The following is a 16992-nucleotide window of genomic DNA, read 5'->3' as shown; positions in this document are numbered from 1 at the left end:
TTCTCTTGTATCATACTTCATACATTTGATATCATAAACTTTAACTTTAATATATTTAATGACTAACAATTTTTATAGTTTTTTATATTGTATTGCCTGAAAACTGTGCAGTTCTTTGTAAGGCTACATTGGATTTTGCCCTGTATTAATGAAGTTTAAGACCGTAGAAATTTTAGCAGTTAAGCATTCCTCCAAAAAAATCCACTTAGCATTTCACATTAAAGATTGTTACATGTTCCATTTGCCACGGAGTGATCTTCAGAGACTCCCTCTACAATACCCGACTAATTACTTTTACAATAAATTGTACCAACCAATAGAAGTTGCCATAAGACCATTCAGTATCAAAACTTAATTCTCAATAAATTTTAATTCTATTCAATTTAGTAATTACCTGAAAATATACAGTCCACATGACACATCCAGAAACACATATAACTGACATAAGAAACTGTATAAGAAGCCAGACGATGATATTAGTAGCCTGAGTGTGAGAAAACAATTCTTTGCCGTTTTTAATACAGAGCAGAGCTTCAGAAGCCATTATTGCACCGTACACCCAGCACTGCGTTCCGACACGCTTACAACCAGGATCGGTTGCATACATGTAATACTGCCTAGAAACAGTTCATAAAATAGTTCTCAGTTATATAAATTTACTTAAGAAAGATTAAAAATAAACAGTAAAATATTTAACACATATCAACAACAAAAAAAATGTAATGTAACTGAGAAAGAATACAAGAAAATTGTATTTATTAAGATGTTGAAGTGCAAAAAAACTTCCTTTAGAATATTATCAATATTCAATTAACAATTATCACCAATTTTATTTGTATATAATTAAAAATTTTAATAAAATCAATTTTATCTCATTTGTTAAGGTCTATTTCTTTTTAAAATTTTGTCATATATTCACATTAATTAAAATTTATAACACAACAATGTCGTTCACTACTGATACATTCATCTGTCCCTTGAAAATTGTAAAAAAACAAAACAAATAAAAACTACTAAAATATCTTTAACGCTCAAATAAATAGGCACTTAAGACTAACAGGAACAACACAGTGCGTCTCCAAGTCAAGAGATAGCAGCATGCCTTTTTCAGTCTTTTCACAGAGAAATAATTTTTGATGATATTAATAATTGTTAAAGATTTTTAATTCAAAATATAATTTGTTTTTTCTTTGTTACATTGAGGAGGACGGTAGAAAATAAGTTTGATATTATTTTTTGTTTTTAATAAAAATTATAAATCTAAAATATTAAAGAAAAACTTGATTCCAGGGAGTTATTTATGGTACGTAGGTACGTAGATACTTAGATAAGAGCTGTATATCTATATTTCAGTACAAGGTGAACTCAGCGAACTATTGATAGATTAGCAAAAAGTAAGTCACATTATGTTTTCATGATAATTTTTTCTGGCCCAAAAAAATAAATAAACAAAAGTGAAATATTGAAATCAAATTATCAGTCTTACTGTGCATTTTTATAACAACCTTTTCATATTTACGAACAACGAGCATTGAAGATGATAAAAAAATTAAGTTAGTAAAAATCTATCTTGAACGAACAAGTGTCAGAAATTCAATTTTTTTAGGTACCACATGTACGGAATTCTGCTACCAAAAGTTGGGTCTGGAAATTTATTTTCTTCATGAGCCTATACCAAGAAAACTTAATAAGTGATTTAAAAGTTAAAAAATAGTTTTGAACATATATTTTTCTTATCCACCCATGCCTCACTGGAATGCACCTTGTACTGAAACACAGTGTATAAACGTAGTAAGCCTTTCACACCCCTTAGACTACGCCTATGTAACAGCTTTTAATATAATGAAAAGTTGGCCACTCCTGTTTTATAATATCTTACTTTGTTACAAAATGTTTGTTATTTGTATCTTTTTTAGCTCTGATGAGGCCCTGCAAAGTGGGGTGAACCGTTGGCCCATCAACAATCTTTCAAAAAAAAACAAAACAAATAATGCATTACCTTGAAAATTCCCTTTCAAAATAAATTTCATTTATAATGCCATACTGAGTTCAACATTACTTACCTAACTGAAGGAGCTACTATGATTCCGACAAATCCCAATCTCCAAATGACAAGAGGGTGCGTAGGAGGCATTTCGAATATATGTTTAAGGAAGAACGTATTCAGCTCACAAACTTGCCAAAAGATAACTAACTGGCAAATAGCCCAGAATCTCATGTAAGTACAATTTGGATCAAGCCATCGAACATGGGTCCAAGAGCTAGGAGTGAATTGGAGAACCGCTCGCTTAAGTTTGCCAGTTGTTGTTTGAATTTCACTATGAAAATTTTAAAAAAATTAGATTTAAAAATATTTCATTAGTTTATTAATATAATAAACATATTAATTTGTTGTTTGAAAGTAGGTAACTTAAATTAAAACACAAATATATTTAGATACTTTTCACTCTCTATCTTTGTTCTTGTCCAAGTTTCGGTCCTCAGGCCATTACCAAAGATACCTTTAAAATTGATTTGTCCAAGTTTTAAATTTTTTTTAAGCCTACTATGCCCAAGCTGATTATAACATTTAAATTATTTACTCTATATATTTACAAGCAGACCCACTAATGCATCACTATTGCTATATTTCAGGATGTACATTCATTAATTGAATACTGCTGAATCTTTGAAATCAATTAATTTCTATATATTCATCTATTGAAGTGACAAGACAGAAACTATAGCAACATAAATGGCAAACGATAACTTAGCTGTATAATCGTCAATACTGATATGTTTTAAGTGATTTTTTTCTAATTCTTTTAGACAATTTTATTATCTATGGATATTGACATATATATATACTAAATAAAACATGAATACTTTTTATATAACTCTCACAAAAATTGGAAAATAAAATTTGTTGGCTCAAAATTTTAACCTTACAAATTGGCCTTTGATTTCTTTTGAAAAATCAAAAAAATTGAATTAACTTCAATATGACTCAATCAATCTACATCAAACTTAGCAGGAATTTAGGGCTCTATAGACTGCACAAACTGGATATAATTAAACAAATTAGAACCGGAAATATAAAAGAAAACATTGGAAAAGTTTTTCTTTATTTAATACTAATATTTCACTCTAATAAGGGCATTAAATCTAAATTTTGTTAATGTAGGTTAAAATAGGAGACAACCAGTTTTCCCCTGGTTCTATTAACGGAGGGATTGGATAAAATGCAGAGGAGTTATGAACGATTACATGAACAATGGTTTTGTTTTTTGTTTTTTTTAAATTTGGCACGAAAGCATTATGGCCAGTAAGGCCAATTGTGCGCCAATTAAAGACATGCCAGTGCTGCAATAAGCATCACAGCACTGCAGTAAGCTCATTAGAGCTCAAGTTTGATGGATTCCAAAAAGTTTAATATGCTTAAGGGGTTAATCAGCTCGCACTGCTTGGGATCCACCCCGAACAGCGCAAACCTCACTCCTGAAAATTGGTCACACCAACAAATAATGTGATATGCCGTCTCGTCTTCAGCATTGCAGAATATACACAAGGGTGACTGTTAGCTTGAGGAGAAACACGAGTATCTTTAATCTGCAGTGACCTGTAAAGATCCCTGAGATTATCCTAAGCGAGGTTTTTGTGTTAGTAATAAAATAAACCACTTTCACACAATCAATATAATAAATCACTAAATGATATATTTTTAAAACCAAACACTCATTTATGTATTTCTAATCATGTGACTAAATGAAAAGTATTATAAAATAAATCAATACTTACTTAATCCCAACCCAATTGTAGTCTCTCATCTCAAGCATCTTACAAAATTGTAAACCGACCCAGATTCCGAGGGCGTTACAAAGCAATACGTCTAAAAGAAGAGCATCCCACCAACATTCAGTAAAATTAGGCAGTAAGTGAGCAAAAGCTACCTGGTAACAAAAAGATGAAAATAAGTATAAAAAATAAAACATGCGAATATGACTAAATTAGAATTAAGTATTTGTAAACAAATATAAAAATAACCTGTAAAGGAAAAAAAAAATGTAAAGTTATTTGTCAGGTCTAGTTTAATTTATGGAAACTAATCTGAAAATAGTATATCAAAAGGTCATGGCAGGGGCTGCATGTTACTTGTGACATTAATGGTGACAGCCATTTCTAAACCAAGTTATTTTAGAATTTATAAAATAATTTTCTTTTTTACAGAAAAATATTGGTTTATAATCCATCAAGACAATTATTTATATTGATTTAATTTCAATTTTGAACTGTTGTTATAGGAATTAATCTTTCAACAATTCAATTGCCAAAGTCTCCCACTCTATAGGATGTTTCCGGGTTGAGTGCCCCAACTGAAAATATGAATTTAGGATCTCAAAACAAGAAAAAATATCCCAATGAAGGTATGTCCGTTAATACTTTGTTTAAAAGATATTCACGTCTTAAAAGATTTTCGTTGTTAAGAATTATTTTGGTTATATAAATAAATTTATATGAGTTCCAAATACTTTGTTAATGAAATTTAAATATTGAATGTTGTTAAAAATGATTAGGATATGTGTTATTCTTTTACAAGTTTCAATAATCCTCCTTTGTAAGGAACTAAGTTCATTGAATGGGCTTGAATAGACCTTTTCTTTAATGTCACCATAAACAAAAGAATCCAGTCGTGTCAAATGTAAAGAGTATGAAAATAATGCAAATCCATTGACAGTTGGTCATTAATGTTAGGAAACAAAGATGCCAGGCCTGTCGTCATAGCAATGAAAATCTTTAGATAAGAATATCACCTGAACAAAAAATTAATGTTTTTCTTGTATTCAGATTTTTAATTCTTATATTCAATTATGACACTTAATCTTGAAACAGCCTCAATAATAAATAATAGTAACCTTTGTTGTGGACACCAATAAATATAAAGCAAGCTGCTGGAAGTGTGAACAATATTCCTTTTATAACAATTATTCCCAACCTTGTATTTCCAAATTCAAATAACTTGTTATCAATTATCATGAAGATGTTATCAAACATCTAATGAAAGTATTAATCATATTTTAGATATAGACTTTTCAATTAATTGATAACAAAATGTAATTTAAGTAAAAAATTAATAAAATTCAACTTCACCCCAAAAGCAAATATTGATTTATTTATCAAACTTATAACCCAAAAACTGAATTTAGTCATAATTTTTATGAGTATTTGGTATAAAATTTCCTTCTCGTACAAGCTCAGGCTTGTAGAGAAATAAATTCAAAGAAGACTATAAAGATAGCACTAATTTACCTAACACAAAGTTCAAACAAACAAGTAATTTTTTTTAATCCCAGAGCCCAGTGGAAAAAAGGCCAGTTATTTCATCCCAATTTTTCATTACTTTAATGAAAACTATGTATAATTACTAGTCTAAATCGATGAGTCTGCCAAGTATAGGTAGGAGGAATACAAAATGGCAGCTGTTTCAAAATGTTAAAAAAAAAAATTAATTTTTCATTCGGAGCTCCATATCTTTAAAATTACCGAAAACATAATAAAACATCATTTAAAGTAGAGTAAATTTGCTAAACTATAGCCCTAATAGTTCTAGCGACACAATTTTTTAGCAACATTTAATAAAAAATGTACTGAGATATCAGCAGTTTAAATTATTTTAGAAAACTATATTTCAGTAATCATTAGACATTCAGATGTCCATTAGTACTCAAATTAAAGCTGGTTTAATGTACCATAAAGTAGTTTACAATGTTTATCTTTGTAGGCGTGGTAGTTTTTATATTTTCCAAAATAAATTGACAAAATCTTGATTTCTAGTTGTTTGGACAAAAGTTTTGATTTATGAAAAAATATATCTCAGGAGTCATTAGATGTACAGATGTCTGCCAGCACTTAAATTAAAGATAGCTAAAAATACTACAAAGTAGTTTATCTTCGTAGGGGTAATAGTTGTTATGATATTTGCTACAAAGTAAATTAACAAAATGTTGATTTCTAGATGTTCGGAATAAATTTCATATGCGAAATTTATATTCATAAGCAAATATCATAAAAAATACTAGTCCTACAAAGATAAATATGGTTCTAAAATGTTCTAAAAAGATAAATATGTTGGCAGACATTTCTAAGGGTTCCTGAGACATAGTTTTTCATAAATCAAATTTTTTCCCCAACAACTAGAAATTAATCATTTGTGAATTAATTTTAGCATATTTCATGTACACTATTACTCATACGAAGATAAACATCATAAACTACTTTACAGCACATTAAACTAGCTTTAATTTCAGTCCTAATAGACATCTTTACGTCAAACGATTCCCAAAATAATTTTAACTAACTACTGATTTATAAGTACATTTTTTATTAAATCTTGTTTAAAAAGTCTGTCACAGGAACTATTGGGATGTATATAGCTCTTTTAGGGCTCATATTTTAGCAAATTTACTCTACTTTAAATTACATTTTATAGTCTTGGTAGTTTCAATGATATGGATGTCCGAATGAAAAATTATATTTTTTTTTAACATTTTGAAACAGGTGTCATTTTTTATTCTCCTAACTACGTTTTGCAGGCTCACATAATTTGAGTAGTAACTATACATAGTTATCATTAAAGTAATCATAAATAGTCTCTTTTCTCCTCTTGGCCTCCTGGTCTAATTAAAGTCTAATGGCGAATGTGATAAAATAATTGTTTCTAAAATAATACTAATACCTAGAAACAACAATAAAAATATGTAATCAACATAAAAAAAAAAAGGTCTTCTTGAGTTTGTATATTAATTAATTTTAATTATAATCTAAGTCAAACAATTGGTGGTACATTCACCTTAAAATGTTATCAGTTTATCCACTCACTTGTCCTTAACATTATTGGAAGATGTTCAATTATCTATATAATAACCTTGGTTAACTACAGTGATCAATTAATAGCGAAATGATAACAAAAATCACTAGTAAAATTAACCTTATCACAAATCATACCCAAAATAATAATATTCTACAATTTAGTAATAAAAATATATAACTATTTAAAGTAACATACTAAGATTACCTCAGTTATTTCCCACATAACACTGACAGTCCAACAAATACCATAATGTCTCACTAAAATTGCCTTGAAAGCCCAGCCAAGAAAATGAGCTAAAGCAAATGCATCAAGATGGTCCCAAATCTTCTCAAGATTTACATCAGAGCAGTTCACACCATATTCCTACATTTAAAACAAAATTAGTATAAGCGATGGATCAATTAACTCGAGCAGTCATCCTAAAAACTGTATAAACACCTTGTCCATGTCGATATGGAAATGTTCAAGGCCTGGATCAATCCAAACCAGTATTTGTCTGACAGTTTTATAACTTTGAAAAAGAAGAAAAATTAAACAAAGAAGATAAAGTACGCTCAATCCAAAAACTATTCTCCAAACTGCGGGATGTGGTCTGGTAAAGGGGCCATTTGGAAACGCTAAAATTGATATAATTACAAAAAAGAAAGCAACACAGCATGCTCCAGCCCATATATTATCATCAGCGTTATCCTCATTCCTAAAAAGAAAAAAAGAGAAACTATTACTTGCTAAAAACATCTTCGAACATTTCTCATGAGCAACATAATTTTTGGTAGTAGTTGAATAAAACATAATAGAAACCGAAGCTTTTAATAGTACTAATAAAATAATACAAAGCCAATTATGATGCAAAATTACAACATAAAATAACTAAGAAAATCAATCTACCACCAAGATAACCATGCAGTGTTTAAAATCAACAATGAACACAAAATAAACATAAATACTACTTACCTTATGAAGCTAAAATACATAAGAGAAAAAAATGACACTATAAATAAACTGATAGTCCGAGGTTTGTAAAAAAGTTCCATCGAAATATTATCAACAGGTCTTTCATTTATAGCTGCGAATTTGTCCATTATTTGTTCGTATTCACTCTTCATTCTGGCTCTCTTGTAGTACTGTTCTTATTATCGCAATTTAAAAAAAAGAAACTCTCAAAGCAATCATATCAGGACCTTTAAACTCAGGACGTCATGTACTAGCAGTGGCGTGATCTACTTTACAATCAGATGGGAAATAAACGGTAATAAATAATGAGGTTTAACTCTAAGACAGTGCTAGATTAGGTTCTAAATTTTTCTAACATTCGAGCCCTCCGGCAAGTACGAGATAGAGCGAGATCCAAAGAGGAATGAGTTTATTATCAACCTCCCTTTTGACAGGCAGCAGTTTTACTTCAGAGTTGGGCAAAAGGTATTATTAATATTAAATAAAATTTTAGATTAAAGAATTGCATTATATTAGGGGTATTCATGATCTTTAGTTTAACATTTTAAAGCGGTTTAAGTTGAGAAATATTTCCTTCTTTTACCATGTTAAAACGATATAACATATAAGGGGTATTCATGATTTTTAGTTTAACATGTTAAATCGAATAATTTATGTTAAATGGGGAAATATTTCCTTATTTTATCATGTTAAAACGATATAGCATATAACATGGTTAAGAAAGGGTATTCAATAGGGGTATTCATGATGTTGTGTTAAATGTAAAATCTTTTACCATGTTAAATGTTATAACTATAGGATTGTGAGCAGCCCTATTTGAAGTCATGTTAAACGTTAAATGCATAAGTGCCCCTAGTGGATTTTCTCAGCAACTTGTTTTATAAGCCTTTATGTTTATAACCTTCCTTCCAGACCCTCATGTTATTGTTTACTTCAGTTTTGATTTAAGTAATTTATTACAACATGCCTAGAGTGAGTGAATAGTGGAATTTGTGTGAAAGTTTAGTTTATGAGTGCCTTATTGATCTTCAAACTTGTGAGGAAGAGAATGAAGATGAGATGATTGACAACTGTATTGAAAGTATTCTCCATCTTCTATCATTCAGATATCCAGTTCCATTAAAATTATCCATTCTGGTTTAATAACAGGGATATGAATACCACAAACACACGAAAGAACTGAGCTGTCACAACAAAAATGGCGGCGATCTCAACTGGTCTATTGTGTGACGTCATTCTCCATTTAACAGACCAAGTAACAGACTCTCAGCCATGTTAAATGTTATTTCGTTTTACCACGGTAAAAAGAAGGCAATTTTTTTCGATTTAACATGAGTTTTTCCATTTAACACGCTTTAACATGTTAAACCAAAGATCATGTTAAATGTAAAATGTTTTACCACGTTAAAAAAAAGTATAGGATTGTAAGCAGCCCAATTTGAGTCAAGTTAAAGATTAACTGCATAAGAGCTCCTAGCGGATTTTCTGAGCAACTTGCTTTATAATTTTTCCTTCCAAAACTTCATCTCATTGTTTACTTCTAATGTAATAAAGTTTTCATTAAAGTAATTTATTACAACATCCCTAAAGTGAGTGAAAAGTGGAAGTTGTGTAAAGGTTTGGCTACAGAGTGTCTTGTTGATCTTCTGACTTGTAGGGAAGAGAATCAATATGAGCTAATTTACAACTGTCATTACATTATTATTATTTTCATTCATTGCGTTATTAGTTTTAAAAACATCCAAAACGGTGACGAGCTCAGCTGGTCTGTTGCGTGACGTCATTAATACCCCTAGAGTCTCTTACTTGGTCCGTTAAATGGAGAATAACGTCAAGCAACAGACCAGCTGAGATCGTCACCGTTTTACTCGTTGTGTTAGGTTAAATACTCGTATTTTGTGCTTTGATTGTGTTAGTATTGTTTTGGATGTTTTTAAAACTAATAAAGCAAAGAATGACAATAATAATAATGTAGTGACAGTTGTCAATTAGCTCATATTGATTCTCTTCCCTACAAGTCAGAAGATCAACAAGACACCCAGTAGCCAAACTTTTACACACCTTCCACTTTTCACTCACTTTAGGCGTGTTGTAATAAATTACTTTAATCAAAACTTAGAAATAAACAATGAAATGAAGTTTTGGAAGGAAAGGTTATAAAGCAAGTTGCTCAGAAAATTCGCTAGGAGCTCTTATCCAGTTAATCTTTAACATGACTTGAAATTGGGCTGCTTATAATCCTTACTTATAACATTTAACGTGGTAAAACATTTTACATTTAACACATCTTGAATACCACTTATTAACCATGTTATATGTTATATCGTTTTAACATGATAAAAGAAGGAAATATTTCCCCATTTAACATAGGTTTTTCGATTTAACATGTTAAACTAAAAATCATGAAATACATGGTAAAAGAAGGAAATATTCCTCCAATTAACAGGCTGTAAAATAAACTAAAGATCATGAATACCCCTAATATAATTTCAATTCTTTAATCTAAATTTTCAGTTAATATTAATAACACCTTTTATTTAATTCAGTGTTGGATAAAATGTGTTATTAATATTAACTGAAATTTTAGATTAAAGAATCGAAATTACATAAGGGATATTCACGATCTTTAGTTTTAATATTTTAAAGCGTGTTAAGTGGAGAAATATTTCCTTCTTTTACCATGTTAAAACGATATAACATATAAGGGGTATTCATGAGTTTGTTTTTTTTTTAAACTCATCTGTTTAAGTTCTAGTCCAAGATTCCTGATCCAGTCGCGACTCAGAAGGGCGTCATGGTGGAACAATGTACAGGTAGGCTAAAATGCGTTTGTTTTTATAGATTTCTGCAACATTTACTTTATACTTGCAGGGGACGATGTCATTTCAAAGAGCTGTGAAGTTAATACGAGCAGGTAAAAGGTCTTTTTTTAGGTTAATCTGTTTAATTTGTCTTCCGGCAGAAAGGAGAATTTCCCACCAGAAGCCACCTCCATTTTGAAAAGTTTACTGTTGAGCGACACAATTATGATATACTTCCCTGGGCAGACATTGAGTTCATATAAATCAACTAAAATAAAAGAGAGATGTATAATAGCATTGCATCCGTAAGACTGGGTTGAATGATTTTAATTGCTTTGTAAAATTTATCTTTGGGTTCCCTAGGCGCTCTCAAGTCTCCCGCTGGTATACCGAGTTGAAGTGGCTCTATCCAATCTCCCGAAGGCAATACCTCCTTAGTTTTTTCCTATTCCAAGTTCTTAAAATCAAAAAACCTACCTATATCCTAGATTTCCTCACTCTCCGTTCATCCATCCACTCATTAAACACCAGATCCCAACCGATTAATTTATATATCCCCTCCTATAGAACCGCCTTCTTTAGCAAATCCTTCGTCATACGTGCAACCTCCTTCTGGAATTCTCTTCCCATCTCCATTCTCCAGTCCTCATCCATTCTTTTCTTTAAACAACACCTATTCCTCCACTTATTGTATAACGAAACCTCCACATCATTGTAATTAAATAAATAGGCATATATTGATTAACATTATAAACAGTAGTAAAGCCAATATACCAATGTTATTTCATTGTACTATCTAAAAATTTGTAAATCCTTGCAAGATAAAAACCTTAATATGTGAACCATGTATTTATTCTTAGGGGACGTATGTCCCAGAATAAAATTATTTTTTCATTTCAATGATCAGAGTGGCTTCCGTCAGATTAGCTTAGAATCAACAGATGACTTAGACAAGGTTTTGACACACACTCTTGAAACATGGCCTTGTGCGAAACATGAAGGGCATCTTAGTTTTCTCGGTCGATGTAGCAGTCATTTGATTTATGAGAACTTTTACTTAACTTCACTGGTAACGTTTTTCATAAACTTTCGAAACGTTCGAGGTAGGAAGAGAATTTCTCCACTATCGACTCAAATCGTTCAACCGGTGCCATTACTAGTGCCTCCGGCCGCTATTAACTGTTCAACGAGAGTTTTTTGATTTGAAATAAGTGTCTGAGAGAACCTTTCTAAAAAACTTTTGAGTTGATTGTCATCCATTATAAAGTGTATGTATAATAGTATGAACGTTGATATTCGGTTTGATAGCAATCACTAGATTAAACGATATTTTAAACCTCGTCGCTAATTATCATATGGGAATGTCCCGGATTTTGTGAATAACACACGCGTTTTCGCGAAACAAGAGAACATATTTTATTACAATCAACATTAGTACTCAACCGTACACACAAGGAACCTTCCATTCCCCCTACTCATAATAACGTTGGCAGGAATTAAGATAAAGATACACAACTGAAGGTAGCTCCGTTCTACCGGGTGCTATTGCTGTAAATACGGAGTGTCTATCCCCCAAGAGTTACCAGCTGCCGAGTCCTATGAAAGGATAAAAGATTTAGGAAAGAGGAGAGATGCAGTGAAGGCAGAAAATAAAAGATAATATACATTTCCAAAAACATAGTAAAAGAATGTATACTATGTACGGCATTTGTTTGTCACCAGAAGTAGTTCCCGTAGTAGCAGGTAGATTGCGTCATGCAAGGCCAAAGCGGTTTCAGCGGCTCTTTATGCAGTCTAGACCAGCAGGTAGCGTGGCGCCCTTCTTCTCCACCTAATCACTCCAATCCTTTCTTGGATAACCCTTCGACATGTCCAAGCTAGCTAATTCTTCTGGACTCAATATCTTCATGTCCAGTAAGGTCATCCGATAATTTATTATTCCTTATGCGCCTGATGCCTAATTCAGAGGCTAGACCAAAATGTTGTCTCATACAGTCCTGTGAAAAAATATAAAAAGATGTAATTTAATGTAGTTTGTAAATTATTAGTTATATTTCTAGGATGAGCTACAATTGGGACAAAATAACGAAAAAATTTGTAAAAAAGTATAAACTCAAAAATTTTCTGTCTTTTTGATGGGTAAATTTATTTCAATAATGAGAACTTCTGCCATTTTTTTTTTTTTTTTATCATCTCCAACAGTCTTTTGGGAATACTTCTTACCAAATTAATTAAAGTGTCCTCTGGTATGTTTTCCTAAGCTTGTGTGATCCTTTCTTTGAGCTCATCAATATTTTGGTTTTCTGGCTTCTGAAGGTTGTAGACTTCTATTATACTTATAATTCCTCACAAATTTTCAATCAGATTGAGATGCAGACTAGGAGCTGACCAATCCAAACATTGATCCCGAAACCATTCTATAGAGCATGCTTAAAAATGATTTATTCTTCTTCTAACATTGTAATTAACGGCAAAAGGAACTCTTCTAGAAAGGATGCAATTGAGACTTTCCCTTAATGAAAATTATTAAGGGAAAGTCTCATAATTACTGCCATTACTCCACCACCCCAATGCAACCTTCCTGACAATTTTTGTTTTCATTTCTAAGTAAAGCCAGTAGTAATTAAAACCATCTGGACCATTAATGTTAAATGTTTTTTATCACTGACATTAACACTTGACCATTTTTTGGTAGCTTCAACATGTCATTCAGCAAACTGTAGTCATCATTACAAATAATGTTTTTTGAGCTGTGGTTTTCTCATAACCTAACAATACTATAAAAAATATGATTCATTTATTGGCTTCCTCAAAATCTGTGGAGAGAATGGTCCTGTTTTAACAACTTTTCTCAAAACCACCCATTGCACTATTTTTGCACATAATAGGAAAAACTTAGAGGTCTTACTCTTCATTATTTGGAGGTTTTCTTCACTTCCATAATTTATCAGGCTCATCACCTCTATAACGAGACATGTTTCTAATTTTAAAATAACTAATCGCATAAAATGTTTAAATCACGTTATACCAAATTTCATAGTTACAGCACTCTTCGTGAACTTCAGTAATTGAACCCAACTAATATTCTAAAAATGCAGCAAGTATTTGGGAGGACAAGCTATTTCCTTTAATTTTATATGATCAGAACATAAAGGTAATATGTTTATAATTAGAATTTAAAATATATATATCAGTCAAGCTCCGTCGCAAACAGAACTTTAAAAAAAAAGGAAAAAGGACCGTGAACTGATTCACACAAGATCAGCTTAAAGACTGCTTTATTTCTCCATTTAATCCTCTATATATACATTATTGTAGTGTTTACATAGGTCACTAGGTATTAGGGGAGATAACACAATTTCTATACAATAACATTCCAACACAGTAAGATTTATTTATATTTAATTTTTTTATTAGATACAAATAGCTTTTAACTATTTGATTTATACAATAAATATTTCTCGCACTAATAGCAATAATGTTATTTGCCACTATATAAAAACAAACAACAATCTCAACTATTTAAACTTAATTGCTACATGAACCATTCACTTCTAGATAACACTATTCAATTGTATCCTATATTTATTGCTATATTGCTACATGAATCATTCACTTCTAGATGACACTATTCAATTGTAAACTATATTTACTCCAAAGGTAATTTATTTATTCTCAGTGTAAAAACCCAGCTGGCATTTGCATAGGAAATATACAGTATATGTATAAGTATATATGTACTGTGTAAATGTACCTTTACTAAAAATTAACCAGTTACTAAATTTCAAATAGGTTAACAATAAATTATAAATTATGATGACAAATATAAATTTAAGACATTCAAATTAAGGACCTCATTGTCTGTATTTTTATATGGAAATTCATTCTCGCTAAGTCAGGGCAATGTAATATGTTGCTTTAAATGACTAATGGCTATTGATCTGTAGTTGCAATGGGACATTTACGAGGCTCATCATGTATGTTTTTAAAGAAATCATTAACGCTGTACTGTAATCGCAATGGGGACATTTATAGGGCTTTTCAACTGTATGAAGTTGCCATTATATGATATCATAAAAGTAACCTGTATGTTGGGACATTAAATGCATTTGTAAAGCTCTCTTCCAAACTGTACTATAGTCGCAATGTGGACAACTATGAGGCCTAACACCTGTATGGCGGGCCATTACATGATTTCTTAAACTGTGCTTGTAAACTGTACTGAAATCGCAGTAGGTACATTTATGAGGCTTATCACCTGTATGGCGGGCCATTATATGATTTTTTAAAGAAAACAGTAAAAATGTGCTGAAGTCGCAATAAGGACATTTATGAGGCTTATCTCCTGCATGATGTGTCATTACATGGTATTTTAACCTATTATCTGTTACTGTTTTATAGTCACAATGAAAGCATTTATAAGGCTTATGACCTGTATGGCATGCCATTACATGAACTTTTAGAGCGCTCTTCTGAACTGAACTGAAGTTGCAATGGGGACATTTATGAGGCTTATCACCTTTATGGCATGCCATTACATGAACTTTTAGAGCGCTCTTCTGAACTGAACTGAAGTTGCAATGGGGACATTTATGAGGCTTATCACCTTTATGGCATGCCATTACATGAATTTTTATAACACTCTTTTGAACTGCACTGTAGTTGCAATGGGAACATTTATGAGGCCTATCATCTGTATGAATGTTCATTATATGAAGTTTTAATTTGTTTTTGGTTACTGCTTTATAGTCACAATGGGGACAATTATGAGGTCTTTCATCTGTATGGCATGCCATTACATGAATTTTTAGAGAACACTTCTGAACTGTACTATAGTCACAATAGGTACATTTATGAGGCTTATCACCTGTATGGCGAGCCATTATATGATTTTTTAAAGAACACAGTAAAACTGTGCTGTAGTCGCAATATAGACATTTATGAGGCTTATCACCTGCATGATGTGTCATTACATGGTATTTTAACCTACTATTTGTTACTGTTTTATAGTCACAATGAAAGCATTTATAAGGCTTATGACCTGTATGGCATGCCATTACATGAACTTTTATAGCACTCTTTTGAACTGCACTGTAGTTGCAATGGGAACATTTATGAGGCCTATCACCTGTATGATTGTTCATTATATGATGTTTTAATTTGTTTTTGGTTATTGTTTTATAGTTACAATGAAAACATTTATAAGGCTTATCACCAGTATGGCATGCCATCACATGAACTTTCACAGCACTACTTCGAACTGTACTGTAGGTGCAATGGGGACATTTATGAGGCTTATCACCTGTATGGTGTGCCATTATATGACATTTCAAAAGATTAGTCTTCGATGCTTTAAATCCACAATACGGGCATTGATGCTTTTCAATTTTAAGATGAGACTTGAAATGTTTCTTCAAATCATTACTCCCAATACATTTCTTGACATACTCATGGACCTTCTCTTTATTCTCAACAGGATCTTTAGAACCTATAAGCAGTTAATATTTTTAGAAAACTAGAAATATTGATATTTAATTGATACTTAATTATGAGTAAGATTTAAGAATATTAGAGGTTTTTACTGAGGACATCAGCAGTAAATAAAATGAGCTTTAGAGGCCATTAGAGGAGAAAGATGACCGTGGATGATAAATGAGGAGAAGATGGTTGGGGGTGCGGTCAATGAAACATAAATAAGTATGACTAACTGAATGGGATTCATTATTAATCAGGCTAAAACAAAGCATAAGAGTGCAGCCACCATCGAGAAGATCATGTGTAAAGTGATAAGCAGTTTCAACTAACACTGGAATGGAACTGAATACATGAAGTAAATTTAACATACTATATACCCACAAGGTATATATGCCAATATTATAAGGAAAAGGTAGAATATGGAGAATGGGAAAAGAATAATGTAACAAATATGTTACAAAACGTAGAGGTCAAAAATTACGAATACAAATTAATAAGAATAAAACATATTTTTAAACAAACAATAAAATTGAAAATATATAATTATGAGAGATAGTTGACCGTGGATGATAAATGAGGAGAAGATGGTTGGGGGTGCGGTCAATGAAACACAAATAAGTATGACTAAAATAAAATAGATAATGATTGATAAAAGAAAATAAATTATGGGTGCTTTAATAAGTTAACTATTTGGGAATAGGCTAGGGATAGGTTTTGTTTATCTGTTTTGTGATTGACTAGGGAAGCTTCTAATTGTATAAAAATACTTTCGGATATTAATCGTTTGTCGTGGTTAGGGACAGAAGCTAGTATGGTGGTATTGTCAAAATCAAAAGTGTGTTTCATCATTAAACTATGTTCCGATAATTTAGACGCCATGAAATTACGGGAGGAGACGGAATATTTGTGCTGGGT

The 16992-nt window shown here is 31.3% G+C and overlaps 2 protein-coding genes across 8 annotated transcripts in view; both read right to left on the bottom strand.

The window, feature by feature from the left end:
• l(3)77CDf (phosphatidylserine synthase 1 homolog l(3)77CDf) overlaps positions 1–8157 on the bottom strand; it is a 20124-nt gene extending 11967 nt beyond the window's left edge. For 6 of the 7 annotated variants that reach the window (XM_014432545.2, XM_024363702.2, XM_014432543.2 and 3 more), the window contains exons 1-6: positions 7802–8156; positions 7286–7544; positions 7052–7210; positions 3778–3929; positions 2064–2318; positions 395–617 (exon numbers count right to left, since the gene is read on the bottom strand). In XM_014432545.2, the coding sequence (XP_014288031.1) occupies positions 395–617; positions 2064–2318; positions 3778–3929; positions 7052–7210; positions 7286–7544; positions 7802–7953 (1200 nt within the window). In that variant the 5' untranslated portion in view covers positions 7954–8156. Of the gene's footprint in view, positions 1–121; positions 272–394; positions 618–2063; positions 2319–3777; positions 3930–7051; positions 7211–7285; positions 7545–7801 lie in introns of those variants that run through there. The other variant, XM_067053615.1, reaches the window with a different exon arrangement.
• Positions 8158–14663: 6506 nt separating this feature from the next.
• LOC106688194 (zinc finger protein 431-like) lies at positions 14664–16090 on the bottom strand (the record flags this gene model as incomplete). Its single annotated transcript, XM_024363701.2, has 1 exon — positions 14664–16090. A coding segment is annotated over one exon (1427 nt), but the record flags the coding sequence as incomplete, so codon positions are not given.
• Between the last annotated feature and the right edge of the window lie 902 nt (positions 16091–16992).

This window comes from Halyomorpha halys, unplaced genomic scaffold (assembly GCF_000696795.3).
Source record: "Halyomorpha halys isolate HHAL.00 unplaced genomic scaffold, Hhal_1.1 Scaffold1074.1, whole genome shotgun sequence".
NCBI lineage: Eukaryota > Metazoa > Arthropoda > Insecta > Hemiptera > Pentatomidae > Halyomorpha > Halyomorpha halys.
This window is presented reverse-complemented; position numbering and strand designations above follow the sequence as displayed.